This window comes from Bombina bombina, chromosome 2 (assembly GCF_027579735.1).
Source record: "Bombina bombina isolate aBomBom1 chromosome 2, aBomBom1.pri, whole genome shotgun sequence".
Lineage (NCBI taxonomy): Eukaryota > Metazoa > Chordata > Amphibia > Anura > Bombinatoridae > Bombina > Bombina bombina.
The window spans coordinates 936,186,920-936,207,922 of record NC_069500.1 but is presented as its reverse complement, the minus strand read 5'-3'; the positions used below and the strand labels follow the sequence as shown (position 1 = coordinate 936,207,922).

General features: G+C 39.8%; 1 protein-coding gene across 5 annotated transcripts in view; it reads right to left on the bottom strand.

Annotated features, from left to right (window-relative positions):
- The window catches only part of WDFY3 (WD repeat and FYVE domain containing 3), an 840,855-nt gene that overhangs the window by 113,244 nt on the left and 706,608 nt on the right, over positions 1-21,003 (bottom strand). For 4 of the 5 annotated variants that reach the window (XM_053703393.1, XM_053703395.1, XM_053703394.1 and 1 more), the window contains 3 exons: positions 20,481-20,558; positions 18,520-18,747; positions 17,220-17,282 (listed from right to left, as the gene is read on the bottom strand). In XM_053703393.1, the coding sequence (XP_053559368.1) occupies positions 17,220-17,282; positions 18,520-18,747; positions 20,481-20,558 (369 nt within the window). The remainder of the gene's footprint in view (positions 1-17,219; positions 17,283-18,519; positions 18,748-20,480; positions 20,559-21,003) is intronic. The other variant, XM_053703396.1, reaches the window with a different exon arrangement.

Sequence of the window (21,003 nt, the reverse complement as noted above, 5' to 3'; positions counted from 1 at the left end):
CACCCCCCTAACTTAAATATAATTTAAATTAAACGAAATAAATTTAACATAATTAAATAAATTAATCCTATTTAAAACAAAATACTTACCGATAAAATAAACCCTAAAATAGCTACAATATAACTAATAATTACATTGTAGCTAGCTTAGAATTTATATTTATTTTACAGGCAACTTTGTATTTATTTTAACTAGGTACAATAGTTATTAAATAGTTATTAACTATTTAATAACTTCCTAGTTAAAATAAGTACAAATTTACCTGTAAAATAAACCCTAACCTAAATTACAATTACACCTAACACTACACTATAATTAAACTAATTACCTAAACCCCCTACAATTAATTACAATTAAATTAAACTACGAAAAAAACAAAACACTAAATTACAGAAAATAAAAAAAGAAGTACAAGAGTTTTAAACTAATTACACCTAATCTAATCCCCCTAATAAAATAAAATAAAGCCCCCCAAAATAATAAAATTCCCTACCCTATACTAAATTACAAATAGCCCTTAAAAGGGCCTTTTGCGGGGCATTGCCCCAAAGTAATCAGCTCTTTCACCTGTAAAAAAAAAATACAATACCCCCCCCCAACATTACACACCCAACCCTACCCTAAAACCCACCCAATCCCCCCTTAAAAAAACCTAACACTAACCCCCTGAAGATCACCCTACCTTGAGACGTCTTCACCCAGCCGGGCACAAGTGGACCTCCAGAGGGGCAGAAGTCTTCATCCGATCCGGGCAGAAGAGGTCCTCCAAGCGGCAGAAGTCTTCATCCAGGTGGCATCTTCTATCTTTATCCTTCCGGAGCGGGTCCATCTTCAAGACATCCGACACGGACTGAATGACTGGTCCTTTAAATGACGTCATCCAAGATGGCGTCCCTTGAATTCCGATTGGCTGATAGAATCAGAATTAAGGTAGGAAAAAATCCTATTGGCTGATGCAATCAGCCAATAGGATTGAAGTTCAATCCGATTGGCTGATCCAATCAGCCAGATTGCATCAGCCAATAGGATTTTTCCTACCTTAATTCCGATTGGCTGAGAGGATTCTATCAGCCAATCGGAATTGAAGGGACGCTATCTTGGATGACATCACTTAAAGGACCAGTCATTCAGTCGTCGGCCGTCGGATGAAGAGGTTGCTCCGCGTCGGATGTCTTGAAGATGGACCCGCTCTGGAAAGATGAAGATAGAAGATGCCGCCTGGATGAAGACTTCTGCCGCTTGGAGGACCTCTTCTGCCCGGATCGGATGAAGACTTCTGCCCCTCTGGAGGTCCACTTGTACCCGGCTGGGTGAAGACGTCTCAAGGTAGGGTGATCTTCAGGGGGTTAGTGTTGGGTGGGTTTTAGAGTAGGGTTGGGTGTGTGGGTGGTGGGTTTTAATGTTGGGGGGGGGGGGTATTGTATTTTTTTTTTATAGGTGAAAGAGCCGATTACTTTGGGGCAATGCCCCGCAAAAGGCCCTTTTAAGGGCTATTTGTAATTTAGTATAGGGTAGGGAATTTTATTATTTTGGGGGGCTTTTTTTTATTTTATTAGGGGGATTAGATTAGGTGTAATTAGTTTAAAATTCTTGTAATTCTTTTTTTTTTTTCTGTAATTTAGTGTTTGCTTTTTTCGTAATTTAGTTTAATTTAATTGTAATTAATTGTAGGTAGTTTAGGTAATTAGTTTAATTACAGTGTAGTGTTAGGTGTAATTGTAATTTAGGTTAGGGTTTGTTTTACAGGTAAATTTGTACTTATTTTAACTAGGAAGTTATTAAATAGTTAATAACTATTTAATAACTATTGTACCTAGTTAAAATAAATACAAAGTCGCCTGTAAAATAAATATAAATCCTAAAATAGCTACAATGTAATTATTAGTTATATTGTAGCTATCTTAGGGTTTATTTTATAGGCAAGTATTTAGTTTTAAGTAGGATTAATTTATTTAATAGTAGTAAATTTATTTTGTTTTATTTAAATTATATTTAAGTTAGGGGGGGTTAGGGGGTTCATAAATTTAATATAGTAGCAGCGACGTTGGGGTCGGCAGATTAGGGGTTAATAAATGTAGGTAGGTGTCGGCGATGTTAGGGACGGCAGATTAGGGGTTAATACAATTTAACTAGTGTTTGCGAGGCGGGAGTGCGGCGGTTTAGGGGTTAATAAATTTATTAAAGTGTAGGCGATGTCCGGTCGGCAGATTAGGGGTTAAATAATTTTATTATAGTGTTTGCTATGTGGGGGGGCCTCAGTTTAGGGGTCAATAGGTAGTTTATGAGTGTTAGTGTACTTTTTAGCACTTTAGTTAAGAGCTTTATGTTCCGGTGTTAGCCCATAAAACTCTTAACTACTGACTTTAAAATGCGGTAGGAGTCTTTGAGGTAGAGGGTCTACCGCTCAATTTTTAAGGCGATAGTAATACCGGCGTTAGGCAAATCCCATTAAAAAGATAGGATACGCAATTGACATAAGGAGATTTGCGGTATGCTAAAATCGCGGAAAAAAATGAGCGGTAGACCCTCTCCTGCCTGACTCGTAATACCAGCGGGCGTTAAAAAGCAGCGTTAGGACCCCTTAACTCTGCTTTTTAAGGCTAACGCAACGCACTCGTAATCTAGCCGTTAGTTTTTGGACTTTTGAAATTAAATTTCTCACCTAACATCACCTTATAATTACTTAATAGACTTGCATGTTTTCAGGATTCATTATTAGTCTGGCACCAGAAAAAGCGAATGCCATAAACCGTGGCCATTTTCAAGATTTGTTTAAATAATAACAAATTTGGAAAAGTCTAGCAATGTTTGTATATTGTATCCCTTGATGAACAGATAGCAGTATTCATATTTTCAGTATAGTTGGTGATTTAAACAGGCAAAAACAGGTATTTCATATGACAAAATAAAAGTAAAGGAACTATTTGCAAACAATTTAATACACTCCAGCAGGTAAAATGGACCATTGGGAACAAATTAAAACAGGAGGGAGAAAATGTTACCTTTAATATTTTAAGAATTCATAATAATTTTTTTACTTTTTTTTTTAAACTTTACGCAATGCAAGATGGCTACAAAAGCCAAGCTAAAAATAGAAATATGAAAACTTCACATTTTGAGATGTAAATTTGATTTTAAAATGATAGTACAGAATATTTTAGTCATCATCATTAAATCATTGTTTTATAGAGTAGAACCTTGCATTTGACTCCATACAGAATTCATGGTAAAAAGAGAACCTTTTTTAAAGCATTGTATGCAAACTGTTATTTTGTCCTTGTAATTTATTTTATTTTTTTATATTTACTAAAGTATTTAGATTTAGCTAAAGCCTGTTAATAACATTTTAACATGTTTGTTTTTCTTATTTAGAAGAAAAAAAGTGAAATTATCTTAAAAAAAAGGGCAAAACAAACAACACCCCCCCCAAAAAACAAACAAACAACAACTCCAAAACAAAGAAATGTAAAAAATAAACCTTTAACACCAGCATTTCTCAGATCATTGGGATTACAATTGTTTTAAGAATTTTTAAAAGTGGAGTTTTCAATGTATACTTTTTAAAGGGACATACAAGTGCAAAAACACAATTTATGCTTACCTGATAAATTTATTTCTCTTGTGGTGTATCCAGTCCACGGATCATCCATTACTTGTGGGATATTCTCATTCCCAACAGGAAGTTGCAAGAGGACACCCACAGCAGAGCTGTAATATAGCTCCTCCCCTAACTGTCATAGCCAGTCATTCGACCGAAAAAACAAGCCGAGAAAGGAGGAACCATAGGGTGCAGTGGTTACTGTAGTTTAAATTTAAAAATTACCTGCCTTAAAATGACAGGGCGGGCCGTGGACTGGATACACCACAAGAGAAATAAATTTATCAGGTAAGCATAAATTGTGTTTTCTCTTGTAAGGTGTATCCAGTCCACGGATCATCCATTACTTGTGGGATACCAATACCAAAGCTAAAGTACACGGATGAAGGGAGGGACAAGGCAGGAACTTAAATGGAAGGAACCACTGCCCGTAAAACCTTTCTCCCAAATATAGCCTCCGAAGAAGCAAAAGTATCAAATTTGTAAAATTTTGAAAAAATATGAAGCGAAGACCAAGTCGTCGCCTTGCAAATCTGATCAAAAGAAGCCTCATTTTCAAAGGCCCAAGTGGAAGCCACAGCTCTAGTGGAATGAGCTGTAATCCTTTCAGGAGGTTGCTGTCCAGCAGTCTCATAGGCTAAGCGGATTAAGCTTCTTAGTCAAAAAGAAAAAGAGGTTGCCGAAGCCTTTTGACCTCTCCTCTGTCCAGAGTAGACAACAAACAAAGCAGATGTTTGACGAAAATCTTTAGTAGCTTGTAAGTAAAACTTTAAAGCACGGACCACGTCCAAATTGTGTAACACAAGGATGGAACAACAATCTCTTGATTGATATTCTTGTTAGATACCACCTTAGGTAAGAACCCAGGTTTGGTACGCAGGACTACCTTATCCGTATGAAAAATCAGATAAGGAGAATCACATTGTAAGGCAGATAGCTCAGAGACTCTACGAGCCGAGGAAATAGCTACCAAAAAAAGAACTTTCCAAGATAAAAGCTTGATATCTATGGAATGACGAGGTTCAAACGGAACTCCTTGAAGAACCTTAAGAAAAAAGTTTAAGCTCCATGGTGGAGCAACAGGTTTAAACACAGGCTTGATTTTAACTAAAGCCTGACAAAATGCCTGAACGTCTGGAACATCTGCCAGACGCTTAACTAGCTGACAATCCTTTTTCCAAACCTTCTTGGAGAAAAGATAATATCCTAGCAATCCTGACCTTAATCCATGAGTAACCCTTGGATTCACACCAATAAAGATATCTACGCCATACCTTATGGTAAATTTTCCTGGTGACAGGCTTTCGTGCCTGTCTTAAGGTATCAATAACTGACTCGGAGAAGCCACGCTTTGATAAAATCAAGCGTTCAATCTCCAGGCAGTCAGCCTCAGAGAAATTAGATTTGGATGGTTGAAAGGACCCTGAAGTAGAAGGTCCTGTTTCAGAGGCAGAGACCATGGTGGAAAGGATGACATGTCCACTAGATCTGCATACCAGGTCCTGCGTGGCCACGCAGGTGCTATCAGAATCACCGATGCTCTCTCCTGCTTGATCTTGGCAATCAGTCGAGGGAGCAGAGGAAACGGTGGAAACACATAAGCCAGGTTGAAAGACCAGGGCGCTGCTAGAGCATCTATCAGTGTCGCCTTGGGATCCCTGGACCTGGATCCGTAACACGGAAGCTTGGCATTCTGGCGAGATGCCATGAGATCCAGTTCTGGTTTGCCCCAACGATGAATCAGTTGTGCAAATGCCTCCGGATGGAGTTCCCACTCTCCCGGATGAAAAGTCTGACGACTTAGAAAATCCGCCTCCCAGTGCTCTACACCTGGGATATGGATAGCTGATAGGTGGCAAGAGTGAATCTCTGCCCAGCGAATTATTTTTTAAACTTCTAACATCTCTAGGGAACTTCTCGTTCCCCCTTGATGGTTGATGTAAGCTACAGTCGTGATGTTGTCCGACTGAAATCTGATGTACCTCAGAGTTGCTAACTGAGGCCAAGCCTGAAGAGCCTTGAATATCGCTCTTAGTTCCAGAATATTTAAAGGAAGGAGAGACTCCTCCTGAGTCCACGATCCCTGAGCCTTCAGGGAGTTCCAGACTGCACCCCAACCTAGAAGGCTGGCATCTGTCGTAACAATTGTCCAATCTGGCCTGCGAAAGGTCATACCTTTGGACAGATGGACCCGAGATAGTCACCAGAGAAGAGAATCCCTGGTCTCTTGGTCCAGATTCAGTTGAGGGGACAAATCTGTGTAATCCCCGCTCCACTGACTGAGCATGCATAGTTGCAGCGGTCTGAGATGTAAGCGTGCAAACGGCACTATGTCCATTGCCGCTACCATTAATCCGATTACTTCCATACACTGAACCACCGAAGGGCGCGGAATGGAATGAAGAACCCGGCAGGAATTTAGAAGCTTTGATAACCTGGACTCCGTCAGGTGAATTTTCATTTATACAGAATCTATCAGAGTCCCTAGAAAGGAAACTCTTGTGAGTGGGGATAGAGAACTCTTTTCCTCGTTCACTTTCCACCCATGCGACCACAGAAATGCCAGTACTATGTCCGTATGAGACTTGGCAATTTGGAAGTTTGACGCCTGTATCAGGATGTCGTCTAAATAAGGGGCTACTGCTATGCCCCGCGGCCTTAGGACCGCCATAAGTGACCCTACAACCTTTGTAAAGATTCTTGGGGCTGTAGCTAATCCCAAGGGAAGAGCTACAACTGGTAATGCCTGTCTTAAAAGGCAAACTTGAGAAACCGATGATGATCTTTGTGTATCGGAATGTGAAGATAAGCATCCTTTAGATCCACTGTAGTCATATATTGACCCTCCTGGATCAGTGGTAGGATGGTACGAATAGTTTCCATCTTGAACGACGGAACTTTGAGGAATTTGTTTAAGATCTTTAGATCCAAAATTGGTCTGAAGGTTCCCTCTTTTTTGGGAACCACAAACAGATTTGAGTAAAAACCCTGTCCCTGTTCCTCCTTTGGAACTGGATGGATCACTCCCATAACTAGGAGGACTCGTACACAGTGTAAGAATGCCTCTCTCTTTATCTGGTGTGCAGATAATTGTGAAAGGTGAAATCTCCCTTTTGGGGGGGAAGCTTTGAAGTCCAGAAGATATCCCTGGGATATAATTTCCAACATCCAGGGATCCTGAACATCTCTTGCCCACGCCTGGGCAAAGAGTGAAAGTCTGCCCCCTACTAGATCCGTTCCCGGATAGGGGGCCGTTCCTTCATGCTGTCTTAGAGGCAGCAGCAGGCTTTTTTACCTGCTTACCTTTTTTCCATGTCAGGTTTGGTCTCCAGACCGTCTTGGATTGAGCAAAAGTTCCCTCTTGTTTATTATTAGAGGAAGTTGATGCCGCACCTGCCTTGAAGTTTTGAAAGGCATGAAAATTAGACTGTTTGGCCCTAGATTTGGACCTGTCCTGAGGAAGGGCATGACCTTTTCCTCCAGTGATATCAACAATAATCTCCTTCAACCAGGCCCAAATAGGGTCTGCCCCTTGAAGGGAATGTTAAGTAGCTTAGATTTTGAAGTCACGTCAGCTGACCATGATCTAAGCCATAGCGCTCTGCGCGCTTGTATAGCAAAACCAGAATTCTTAGCCGTTAGTTTAGTCAAATGAACAATGGCATCAGAATAAAAGAATTGGCTAGCTTAAGTGCTCTAAGTTTGCCAAGTATGTCATCCAATGGAGTCGCTACCTGTAAAGCCTCTTCCAGAGACTCAAACCAGTACGCCGCAGCAGCAGTGACAGGGGCAATGCATGCAAGGGGCTGTAGGATAAAACCTTGTTGAATAAATATTTTCTTAAGGTAACCTCTAATTTTTTATCCATTGGATCTAAAAAAAAAAAACACAACTGTCCTCGACAGGGATAGTAGTACGCTTTACTAGAGTAGAAACTGCTCCCTCCACCTTAGGGACTGTCTGCCATAAGTCCCATGTGGTGGCGTCTATTGGAAACATTTTTCTAAAAATAGGAGGGGAAGAGAACGGCACACCTGGTCTATCCCATTCCTTATTAATAATTTCTGTAAACCTTTTAAGTATTTGGAAAAACATCAGTACACACCGGCACTGCAAAGTATTTATCCAGTCTACACAATTTCTCTGGCACTGCAATGGTATCACAGTCATTCAGAGCAGCTAAAACCTCCCTAAGCAACACGCGGAGGTGTTCAAGCTTAAATTTAAAAGTAGAAATATTAGAATCAGGTATCTTCCCTGAGTCATTAACATCACCCACTGACTGAAGCTCTCTTTCCTCAGCTTCTGCATATTGTGAGGCAGTATCAGACATGGTTCTTAAAGCGTCAGTATGCTCTGCATTTTGTCTCACCCCAGAGCTATCTCACTTACCTCTAAGTTCAGGTAGTCTGGCTAATACCGCTGACAGTGTATTATCCATGACTGCCGCCATGTCTTGTAAAGTAAACGCTATGGGCGCCCTAGATGTACTTGGCGCCATTTGAGCTTGAGTCCCTTAAGCGGGAGTCAAAGGGTCTGACACGTGGGGAAAGTTAGTCGGCATAACTTCCCCCTCGTCAGATTCCTCTGGTGATACATTTTTTAAAGACAGAAAATGATCTTTATTGCATAAAATGAAATCAGTACATTTGGTACACATTCTAAGAGGGGGTTCCACCATGGCTTTTAAACATAATAAACAAGGAGTTTCTTCTATGTCAGACATGTTTATACAGAATAGCAATGAGACTAGCAAGCTTGGAAAACACTTTAAATCAAGTTAACAAGCAAATATAAAAAACGGTACTGTGCCTTTAAGAGAAACAAATTTTGTCAGAATTTGAAAAACAGTGAAAAAATGCAGTAAATCAAAGGAAATTTTTACAGTGTGTATAATAGGCTAACAGAGCAGTGCACCCACTTGCAAATGGATGATTAACCCCTTAGTTCAAAAAACGGATCAAAAAAACGAAATAGACATTTTTTAACAGTCACAACCAACTGCCACAGCAAGCTGTGGCCCTATCTTCCCCAATAAACGACTTTGGAAAGCTTTTGGGCCCTTTAGAGATGTCCTATAGCATTCAGAGGGCCTTTGAGGGAAGCTGGATGTCACAGTTTGTAATTTTAACTTTTATACTACAACAGTGGAAATTGTTTCTAGTCAAAATTTAAGCCAGCCATGTGGAAAAAACTAGGCCCCAATAAAGTTTTATCACCAAAGCATATATAAAAACGATTAAACATGCCAGCAAACGTTTTATATTGTAAATATCATAAGGGTATTACCCCTGGGAGTAAGCATGATACCAGTCGTTATTAAATCACTGTATTCAGGCTTAACTTACATTAATCCGGTATCAGCAGCATTTTCTAGTGTTTTCCATCTCTAGAAAAAAGTATAACTGCACATACCTGATAGCAGAATAAACTGCACGCCATTCTCTCGCTGAAGTTACCTCATCTGTGTAATCCCCTCAGACATATGTGAGAATAGCAATGGATCTTAGTTACAACCTGCTAAGATCATAGAAACCTCAGGCAGATTCTTCTTCTATTTACTGCCTGAGATAAAATAGCACAACTCCGGTACTATTTAAAAATAACAAACTTTTGATTGAAGAAAATAAACTAGCTATATTTAACCACTCTCTCCTACAACGTCCTTGCTTGTTGAGAGTTGCAAGAGAATGACTGGCTATGACAGTTAGGGGAGGAGCTATATTACAGCTCTGCTGTGGGTGTCCTCTTGCAACTTCCTGTTGGGAATGAGAATATCCCACAAGTAATGGATGATCCGTGGACTGGATACACCTTACAAGAGAAATAGAAATTTAGTGCATTTAGCTATTGCACTACTTGCTTGCACATAACTTTCTGTTAAACCCTAACAAGGCTGTTAAACACATGGTGAAAATCAGATCCATAGCAGCAATGCACTACTGGGAGCTACCAGAACACATTTTGTGACTCAATGACAAGAGATTATGTGTGTATCCACCAATACGCAGCTAGCTCCCAGTAGTGCATTGCTGCTCCAGAGCCTTCCTAGGTATTTTAAAATTGTATGTTCTTTCTGAATCACAAAAGTTTAATGTTGACTTTTATGTCCCTTAAATACAATGTGATAAAAAGACAAGGAACCCCTCTAAACTAAACTTGCAGTGAATTCATCATTACCAACTCAAATCTCTTTAAAAGTGACATTAAACACTTTTGGAGATGGTTATATAAAATGATAAATTATATATATATATATATATATATATATATATATATATACACACACATACAGTATATATATATATATATATATATATATATACACACACATACAGTATATATATATATATATATATATATATATATATATATATATATAAAACTTTGCAATATATATATATGCATGATTTATTTTGTCCCCCTATCCTGTAATTCCACTTTGAAATTGTGAGTTTTTCAGTTCCTGTTAGAAACGGAAGTGCAGAACACTGTTATATTCCATACAGCCATTGGCTGCACACTCTAGTGACCTATTTATAGCTGTCCCTAATTGGCCACAGCAGAAAGAACCTAAGTTACAACATGGCAGTGTCTTTACAGAGACACTAAAACTTTACACTTCTTTTGTCAGTATTTAAACAACTAATACAACTTTAAAAAAATGCATCTACATGTTATTCTGAGACTAATCTTTTCTATTAATGCATCATTCTATCTAGCATTTAATGTCCCTTTAAAACTATTAAGAAATTAAACACAAAAACAGAATTTATGTTTACCTGATAAATTACTTTCTCCAACGGTGTGTCCGGTCCACGGCGTCATCCTTACTTGTGGGATATTCTCTTCCCCAACAGGAAATGGCAAAGAGCCCAGCAAAGCTGGTCACATGATCCCTCCTAGGCTCCGCCTACCCCAGTCATTCGACCGACGTTAAGGAGGAATATTTGCATAGGAGAAACCATATGAAACCGTGGTGACTGTAGTTAAAGAAAATAAATGATCAGACCTGATTAAAAAACCAGGGCGGGCCGTGGACCGGACACACCGTTGGAGAAAGTAATTTATCAGGTAAACATAAATTCTGTTTTCTCCAACATAGGTGTGTCCGGTCCACGGCGTCATCCTTACTTGTGGGAACCAATACCAAAGCTTTAGGACACGGATGATGGGAGGGAGCAAATCAGGTCACCTAGATGGAAGGCACCACGGCTTGCAAAACCTTTCTCCTAAAAATAGCCTCAGAAGAAGCAAAAGTATCAAACTTGTAAAATTTGGTAAAAGTGTGCAGTGAAGACCAAGTCGCTGCCCTACATATCTGATCAACAGAAGCCTCGTTCTTGAAGGCCCATGTGGAAGCCACAGCCCTAGTGGAATGAGCTGTGATTCTTTCGGGAGGCCGCCGTCCGGCAGTCTCGTAAGCCAATCTGATGATGCTTTTAATCCAAAAAGAGAGAGAGGTAGAAGTTGCTTTTTGACCTCTCCTTTTACCGGAATAAACAACAAACAAGGAAGATGTTTGTCTAAAATCCTTTGTAGCATCTAAATAGAATTTTAGAGCGCGAACAACATCCAAATTGTGCAACAAACGTTCCTTCTTCGAAACTGGTTTCGGACACAGAGAAGGTACGATAATCTCCTGGTTAATGTTTTTGTTAGAAACAACTTTTGGAAGAAAACCAGGTTTAGTACGTAAAACCACCTTATCTGCATGGAACACCAGATAAGGAGGAGAACACTGCAGAGCAGATAATTCTGAAACTCTTCTAGCAGAAGAAATTGCAACCAAAAACAAAACTTTCCAAGATAATAACTTAATATCAACGGAATGTAAGGGTTCAAACGGAACCCCCTGAAGAACTGAAAGAACTAAGTTGAGACTCCAAGGAGGAGTCAAAGGTTTGTAAACAGGCTTGATTCTAACCAGAGCCTGAACAAAGGCTTGAACATCTGGCACAGCTGCCAGCTTTTTATGAAGTAACACAGACAAGGCAGAAATCTGTCCCTTCAGGGAACTTGCAGATAATCCTTTTTCCAATCCTTCTTGAAGGAAGGATAGAATCTTAGGAATCTTAACCTTGTCCCAAGGGAATCCTTTAGATTCACACCAACAGATATATTTTTTCCAAATTTTGTGGTAAATCTTTCTAGTTACAGGCTTTCTGGCCTGAACAAGAGTATCGATAACAGAATCTGAGAACCCTCGCTTCGATAAGATCAAGCGTTCAATCTCCAAGCAGTCAGCTGGAGTGAGACCAGATTCGGATGTTCGAACGGACCTTGAACAAGAAGGTCTCGTCTCAAAGGTAGCTTCCATGGTGGAGCCGATGACATATTCACCAGATCTGCATACCAAGTCCTGCGTGGCCACGCAGGAGCTATCAAGATCACCGACGCCCTTTCCTGATTGATCCTGGCTACCAGCCTGGGGATGAGAGGAAACGGCGGGAATACATAAGCTAGTTTGAAGGTCCAAGGTGCTACTAGTGCATCCACTAGAGCCGCCTTGGGATCCCTGGATCTGGACCCGTAGCAAGGAACTTTGAAGTTCTGACGAGAGGCCATCAGATCCATGTCTGGAATGCCCCACAGTTGAGTGACTTGGGCAAAGATTTCCGGATGGAGTTCCCACTCCCCCGGATGCAATGTCTGACGACTCAGAAAATCCGCTTCCCAATTTTCCACTCCTGGGATGTGGATAGCAGACAGGTGGCAGGAGTGAGACTCCGCCCATAGAATGATTTTGGTCACTTCTTCCATCGCCAGGGAACTCCTTGTTCCCCCCTGATGGTTGATGTACGCAACAGTTGTCATGTTGTCTGATTGAAACCGTATGAACTTGGCCCTCGCTAGCTGAGGCCAAGCCTTGAGAGCATTGAATATCGCTCTCAGTTCCAGAATATTTATCGGTAGAAGAGATTCTTCCCGAGACCAAAGACCCTGAGCTTTCAGGGATCCCCAGACCGCGCCCCAGCCCATCAGACTGGCGTCGGTCGTGACAATGACCCACTCTGGTCTGCGGAAGGTCATCCCTTGTGACAGGTTGTCCAGGGACAGCCACCAACGGAGTGAGTCTCTGGTCCTCTGATTTACTTGTATCCTCGGAGACAAGTTTGTATAGTCCCCATTCCACTGACTGAGCATGCACAGTTGTAATGGTCTTAGATGAATGCGCGCAAAAGGAACTATGTCCATTGCCGCTACCATCAAACCTATCACTTCCATGCACTGCGCTATGGAAGGAAGAGGAACGGAATGAAGTATCCGACAAGAGTCTAGAAGTTTTGTTTTTCTGGCCTCTGTCAGAAAAATCCTCATTTCTAAGGAGTCTATTATTGTCCCCAAGAAGGGAACCCTTGTTGACGGAGATAGAGAACTCTTTTCCACGTTCACTTTCCATCCGTGAGATCTGAGAAAGGCCAGGACAATGTCCGTGTGAGCCTTTGCTTGAGGAAGGGACGACGCTTGAATCAGAATGTCGTCCAAGTAAGGTACTACAGCAATGCCCCTTGGTCTTAGCACAGCTAGAAGGGACCCTAGTACCTTTGTGAAAATCCTTGGAGCAGTGGCTAATCCGAAAGGAAGCGCCACGAACTGGTAATGCTTGTCCAGGAATGCGAACCTTAGGAACCGATGATGTTCCTTGTGGATAGGAATATGTAGATACGCATCCTTTAAATCCACCGTGGTCATGAATTGACCTTCCTGGATGGAAGGAAGAATTGTTCGAATGGTTTCCATTTTGAACGATGGAACCTTGAGAAACTTGTTTAAGATCTTGAGATCTAAGATTGGTCTGAACGTTCCCTCTTTTTTGGGAACTATGAACAGATTGGAGTAGAACCCCATCCCTTGTTCTCCTAATGGAACAGGATGAATCACTCCCATTTTTAACAGGTCTTCTACACAACGTAAGAATGCCTGTCTTTTTATGTGGTCTGAAGACAACTGAGACCTGTGGAACCTCCCCCTTGGGGGAAGCCCCTTGAATTCCAGAAGATAACCTTGGGAGACTATTTCTAGCGCCCAAGGATCCAGAACATCTCTTGCCCAAGCCCGAGCGAAGAGAGAGAGTCTGCCCCCCACCAGATCCGGTCCCGGATCGGGGGCCAACATTTCATGCTGTCTTGGTAGCAGTGACAGGTTTCTTGGCCTGCTTTCCCTTGTTCCAGCCTTGCATTGGTCTCCAAGCTGGCTTGGCTTGAGAAGTATTACCCTCTTGCTTAGAGGACGTAGCACTTTGGGCTGGTCCGTTTCTACGAAAGGGACGAAAATTAGGTTTATTTTTGGCCTTGAAAGGCCGATCCTGAGGAAGGGCATGGCCCTTACCCCCAGTGATATCAGAGATAATCTCTTTCAAGTCAGGGCCAAACAGCGTTTTCCCCTTGAAAGGAATGTTAAGTAGCTTGTTCTTGGAAGACGCATCAGCTGACCAAGATTTCAACCAAAGCGCTCTGCGCGCCACAATAGCAAACCCAGAATTCTTAGCCACTAACCTAGCCAATTGCAAAGTGGCGTCTAGGGTGAAAGAATTAGCCAATTTGAGAGCATTGATTCTGTCCATAATCTCCTCATAAGGAGGAGAATCACTATCGACCGCCTTTACCAGCTCATCGAACCAGAAACACGCGGCTGTAGCGACAGGGACAATGCATGAAATTGGTTGTAGAAGGTAACCCTGCTGAACAAACATCTTTTTAAGTAAACCTTCTAATTTTTTATCCATAGGATCTTTGAAAGCACAACTATCTTCTATGGGTATAGTGGTGCGTTTGTTTAAAGTGGAAACCGCTCCCTCGACCTTGGGGACTGTCTGCCATAAGTCCTTTCTGGGGTCGACCATAGGAAACAATTTTTTAAATATGGGGGGAGGGACGAAAGGAATACCGGGCCTTTCCCATTCTTTATTTACAATGTCCGCCACCCGCTTGGGTATAGGAAAAGCTTCTGGGAGTCCCGGGACCTCTAGGAACTTGTCCATTTTACATAGTTTCTCTGGGATGACCAACTTGTCACAATCATCCAGAGTGGATAATACCTCCTTAAGCAGAATGCGGAGATGTTCCAACTTAAATTTAAACGTAATCACATCAGGTTCAGCTTGTTGAGAAATGTTCCCTGAATCAGTAATTTCTCCCTCAGACAAAACCTCCCTGGCCCCATCAGACTGGTTTAGGGGCCCTTCAGAACCATTATTATCAGCGTCGTCATGCTCTTCAGTATCTAAAACAGAGCAGTCACGCTTACGCTGATAAGTGTGCATTTTGGCTAAAATGTTTTTGACAGAATTATCCATTACAGCCGTTAATTGTTGCATAGTAAGGAGTATTGGCGCGCTAGATGTACTAGGGGCCTCCTGAGTGGGCAAGACTCGTGTAGACGAAGGAGGGAATGATGCAGTACCATGCTTACTCCCCTCACTTGAGGAATCATCTTGGGCATCATTGTCATTGTCACATAAATCACATTTATTTAAATGAGAAGGAACTCTGGCTTCCCCACATTCAGAACACAGTCTATCTGGTAGTTCAGACATGTTAAACAGGCATAAACTTGATAACAAAGTACAAAAAACGTTTTAAAATAAAACCGTTACTGTCACTTTAAATTTTAAACTGAACACACTTTATTACTGCAATTGCGAAAAAATATGAAGGAATTGTTCAAAATTCACCAAAATTTCACCACAGTGTCTTAAAGCCTTAAAAGTATTGCACCCCAAATTTGGAAGCTTTAACCCTTAAAATAACGGAACCGGAGCCGTTCTTAACTTTAACCCCTTTACAGTCCCTGGTGTCTGCTTTGCTGAGACCCAACCAAGCCCAAAGGGGAATACGATACCAAATGACGCCTTCAGAAAGTCTTTTCTATGTATCAGAGCTCCTCACACATGCGACTGCATGTCATGCCTCTCAAAAACAAGTGCGCAACACCGGCGCGAAAATGAGGCTCTGCCTATGATTTGGGAAAGCCCCTAAAGAGAAAGGTGTCTAAAAAAGTGCCTGCCGATATAAACTTATCAAAATACCCAGATTAAATGATTCCTCAAGGCTAAATATGTGTTAATAATGAATCGATTTAGCCCAGAAAAAGTCTACAGTCTTAATAAGCCCTTGTGAAGCCCTTATTTACAATCTTAATAAACATGGCTTACCGGATCCCATAGGGAAAATGACAGCTTCCAGCATTACATCGTCTTGTTAGAATGTGTCATACCTCAAGCAGCAAGAGACTGCTCACTGTTCCCCCAACTGAAGTTAATTCCTCTCAACAGTCCTGTGTGGAACAGCCATGGATTTTAGTAACGGTTGCTAAAATCATTTTCCTCATACAAACAGAAATCTTCATCTCTTTTCTGTTTCTGAGTAAATAGTACATACCAGCACTATTTTAAAATAACAAACTCTTGATTGAATAATAAAAACTACAGTTAAACACTAAAAAACTCTAAGCCATCTCCGTGGAGATGTTGCCTGTACAACGGCAAAGAGAATGACTGGGGTAGGCGGAGCCTAGGAGGGATCATGTGACCAGCTTTGCTGGGCTCTTTGCCATTTCCTGTTGGGGAAGAGAATATCCCACAAGTAAGGATGACGCCGTGGACCGGACACACCTATGTTGGAGAAAGCCAATATCAGGATAATGCTTGTCAAACATATACACAGCTGTGAGATCTGGCAAATACAGCCCATTAGTATGTAGTAAACTGAAAGCTTTATTAATAAAGCAAATACAGATAGACAAACACTAAACTGTGAATAAACAAGCAAATATGTCATGCAAAAAGGGATAATTAATATCCCTGAAAATGTGCATAATTCTTTAAAAACTTTCAGTGAGGAATTTTTCTCACAAAAAATAAATATTTATATGATATATAATCAGTGATATAAAATGGCTTGTATTATAGCCCCTATTCTGACTTCTTCAGCAGTTTGTAATCCTCTCTGTTACTTAACCATATGGGGATGAAAACATGACCTCTTGAGATATGGTACAAGATATTTTTTTATATTTATCTTTCTTCTTGTGTCGGTTCTTATATTGTGAGGGTTTTATATGCTAGTTTTTGGCATAAATGTATTTCTTTTTTTGTCACACAAAAATACCTACTACTTGATTAGGGTGACAACTCTACTCTAACGTATTAAGTATGGTCATTATTATGTCATTATTTATTTTGCCTGGTTTTCTTTGTAATTTACCTTTGGAAATTGCTTTCTCCCCAAAAATATACTTAAGTATGCTACAGAACTCCCCTTAGTGGGATACACAGTTGGTAATACCTTATGGGGCGAGATGAGGCATCTTATAGAATCTCACCAGGCTAGAGATCTTTAGAGAACTGAGCCCATGATGTGATATGACAGTGTTTTTACAGTTACATCTATATAAGAATTGTAATATTTCTCTGTATTGCTGTATACACATTTTTCAGAGGGAGGCTGAACATGAATTAGACAACGGCATTAGGTATGTTAAAGTATTGCAGTGGCACAGTCTACACAGAGGCAAGTGTCAAGCTTTACAGACAAGACTGGTTAGAAATATTGACCATGCTTTAAGTGTTATCTCTCATTATAGCCTTTTTATTACCAATGCGTCACCTTATTTTTACCTTTTCATGGTTAGATATGAAGATTCCATCAGATGTCTCAGGCATGGTACATGGAAAGTCAGACTAAAACAGGGCATTAAGTATAAAACACATATCAAGAAAGGATTTCTTGTTTGGGATGCCAGAACAGCATTAGCCAATAGAACGGTCATGAGCTATAGATTACTAAGGATACAAAAAATAACTGAACTGAGGACTGGAATAGGCATTTAAAAAATCCATTATTTTAAAAGTATCCTGGCATAAAACACAATCCTCTATAAACCCTTAAAGGGGCAGTAAACACTTTGAATTTTTTTATATATAAAATGTTAATTATGTGTACTAAAACAACTTTGCAACATGATATTATTACTTATTTAGTCCCATTTTTCCTGAAATTTAAATCTTAGCATTAAGATTTTTCCAACTCGGACAACTGGAAGAGCCCATGGCAGGCTTTTACCAACCTAACCCTGCCACATATATCTACCTAAATGGTTTTAGCAGAGATTTTCAGATAAACTGCAAAACAATGTTGATTTTATTTATTATTATTTGAATACACCAGTAACAAGTGCTGATTGGTACCTCTAAAAGGAGGAAAATGGTAGGTGGAGTTTGCTACTGAAAAATAATTGCAGCAAACAAGGTGATACATTCAAACATTTTTAAATTCACCCAGTTCTGCAAGAAAGCAGCAAAATATTGTAATTATAAGGTGTTTACTGACTCTTTAAAGCATAAAGTAATGGTATAAACCAGTGACTAGCTATATAACCAGTGCTTTGGTTTTAAGGGAAACTAGTTCAAAAATTGCTTATTATCCATAGAAAATAACAGCATTTAAACATATTTAGCCATTTGCACGCCAACAAAAAATCAGTACGTAAAGTGAAAAGCTGTTTAAAGGGCCATTATAGTGAAAAAAAATAACATGTTCTAATTCATTACAGCATGTAATTTTATCACTGGTGACCCTGCATACCTATGTGTTTAACCCTTGCAGAGACACCACACTCGTGCTTGACTGTCATTTAAGCTTGTGCACAAGTGTCTTGCATGCACTGATAATGGCACCTTCTCTGATTCCCCACTGCCAATGTCGACACAGTCATACTTGCACATTATGCACAAACTTAGGACAGTCAGGTACAAAAATGGTGCGTACATAGTGAGTACAGACGTAATGAAATATTTTTAATAATAGAAATACATTGATACATTTTATTTAGCATTATTCTGGTGCCTAATATGCCTATTTGTTAGTTAAGCTCTGTGTCCCTTTAAAGCTATAAAAAATACTGTATACCCTACTTACTAGTGTATTTGACTCTTGCTCAACATCAGGAACGTAGGGGTAATGGATATAAAACATATCATTCCTCACTATCTTCTTCCTCATTCTACACGGTCCTTCAGTCATCTCGAGCATCCATTTATCCAGGTGAGATCCAATGAGGGGGCCCCATAACCCTCTCTCACGCAGGAGTTCATATTCAATCTGGTTCCATTCCTCTGTCACATATTTCAAAGCATTCTGCTGCCTCTGTTAACACAGACACATATGGGAACAGGGATTAAAAACTAAAAACGCCATTATGCTAACAGGAGATACGAAGTTGGCCTAAATACAAAATGTTATTGAAAATGGTAAATAATTATATAGAACGTCGCCAAAGGCAATTTAAAAAAGTGCTTAAAATAGGAGCAATAACATCAAATAGATAATAAAAGCAATTGGAGTCTGTTTTCTATACATTTAAATGGAAAATTTAAAGGTAGCCACCAATAAAGCAAGCGCTATCCAGGGTGCTGAACCTAAAATGGGCCGGCTCCTAAGCTTTACAGTCCTGCTTTTCAAATCATGTTCGATCTGAATCATGAAAGAAAAAAATGTGGGTTTAGTATCCCTTTAATAAAGATTACAAATTTAAAAATCCATGAGAAGGATATTTGAAATGTGTGGTTTTTTTTTTAAATAGACAATGCCTTAAAGAAACATGAAAGTAAAAATGTGTCTTTCATTATTCAGATAGAGCATGCAATTTCAAGCAAATTTATTTCTGTTACCTAATAAACGTCCTCGTGTGGCATCTCACTGAAAAGAATTCCGAGGTAGGCTAAAAAACAGCAATGCAGGACTGGGAGCTAGCTGCTGATTGGTTGCTGCACATATACATACGCCTCTTGTCTTTGGTTCACCCAATGGGCCGGAAGGAGAAAGTTCACTACCGCAAACCTGTCTTCCTGGCCTTGCTGCTTGTGCAATTTTGCCTCCTCAAACATCCCGATTGGATCAGAATTATTTCACTTCACCATATTTTAGATGGTAGAGAGGTTAAGAATGCTGCTACTTAATGCAGCCTTATTTGCACAAGCCTGAAAAATTCTTGGACCCCGAAGCTGCATTCACTGTTTGATAAATGGGGCCCAAATATGTTCAGGTAGCTCCAAGTAATGCACTGTGGCTCTTTTAACAAAGGATACCAAGAGCATGAACCAAATTGATAACAGAAGTAAATTTAAAATTATTATATGTTCTATCTGAATCATGAAAGACACATTTTGGGTTTCATGTTCTTTTAAAGGGATAGTCTAGTAAAAATGATACTTTCATGATTAAGATAGAGCATGCCATTTTAAGTAACTTTCGAATTTACTTCTATTATCAATTTTTCTTCATTCTCTTGGTATCTTTATTTGAATGTTTACTTAGGAGCCCATTCTTTAGACACCAATCAGAAAGCGCTACCCAGGTGCTGAACCTAAAATGGGCCGGCTTCTACGCTTACATTCCTGCTTTTTCAAATAAAGATACCAAGAGAACAAATAAAATTTGATAATAGGAGTAAATTACAAAGTTGCTTAAAATTGCCTGCTCTATCTGAATCCCGAAAGTTTAATTTTGACTAGACAGGCAGAACGCACACATCAGCATAAGAGTTCACTGGCTGGTAGGCGTAACTCGCACTTATTTGTCATCATTAGCTAGTGAAAATGTAGCCAATATTTTACAGATCATTGGCTGACGCACACAATAGTATGAGCTGTGCTTATAAGCCAGTTAACATGAATTCCTTTTTTAAGTTAAACTTGAGTTTTTATCTTTTAAACCAATGGTATTTTCATATGTAAATTTTGATTTGAAACAGAAATGTACTTATGTGCATTTTAACTACCATGTCCCTTTAAAAATATTTCTGCTTCCACAGAACGCACAAGACTTTTTTCTGCATTTTATTCCTTACAATGTCATAAATAGTAATGTCACATAATTACCTCTTGGTGTTCTTTATACTGCATGTCTACCAGGTCCCGTACAACTGCAATGTGAGTGAATATCCACTGGGAAATTTCCTAAGCAACAAAATGAAACACAGGTACCGCTAATCACCAGTCATATTAAATGAAAAACATGGTACAAAATGGTTATGTTGTATTGACAATGACAGATTAGCAAGGGCAAGTGTCTTGTTGCATTAACAGGGAAAAACTGTCTAGACTAATGGATGAAAAGGACAGTAAAGTCAAAACTGAACCTTCACAATTCAGAGCATACAATTTAAAAAAACAAAAACAAAAACAAATTTTGAATTTATTTATATTATTTAATTAGCTTTGTTCTCTCAGTATGATTTGTTAAAAAGTATACTTGGGTAGGCTCAGGAGCAGCAATGCACTGCTGGAAGCTAGCTACTGATTGGTGGCTGCACATATATGCTTCTTGCCATTGGCTCACTCAATGTGTTCAGCTAGCTCCCAGTAGTGCATTATTGTTTTTTTTAACAAAGGATACCAAGAG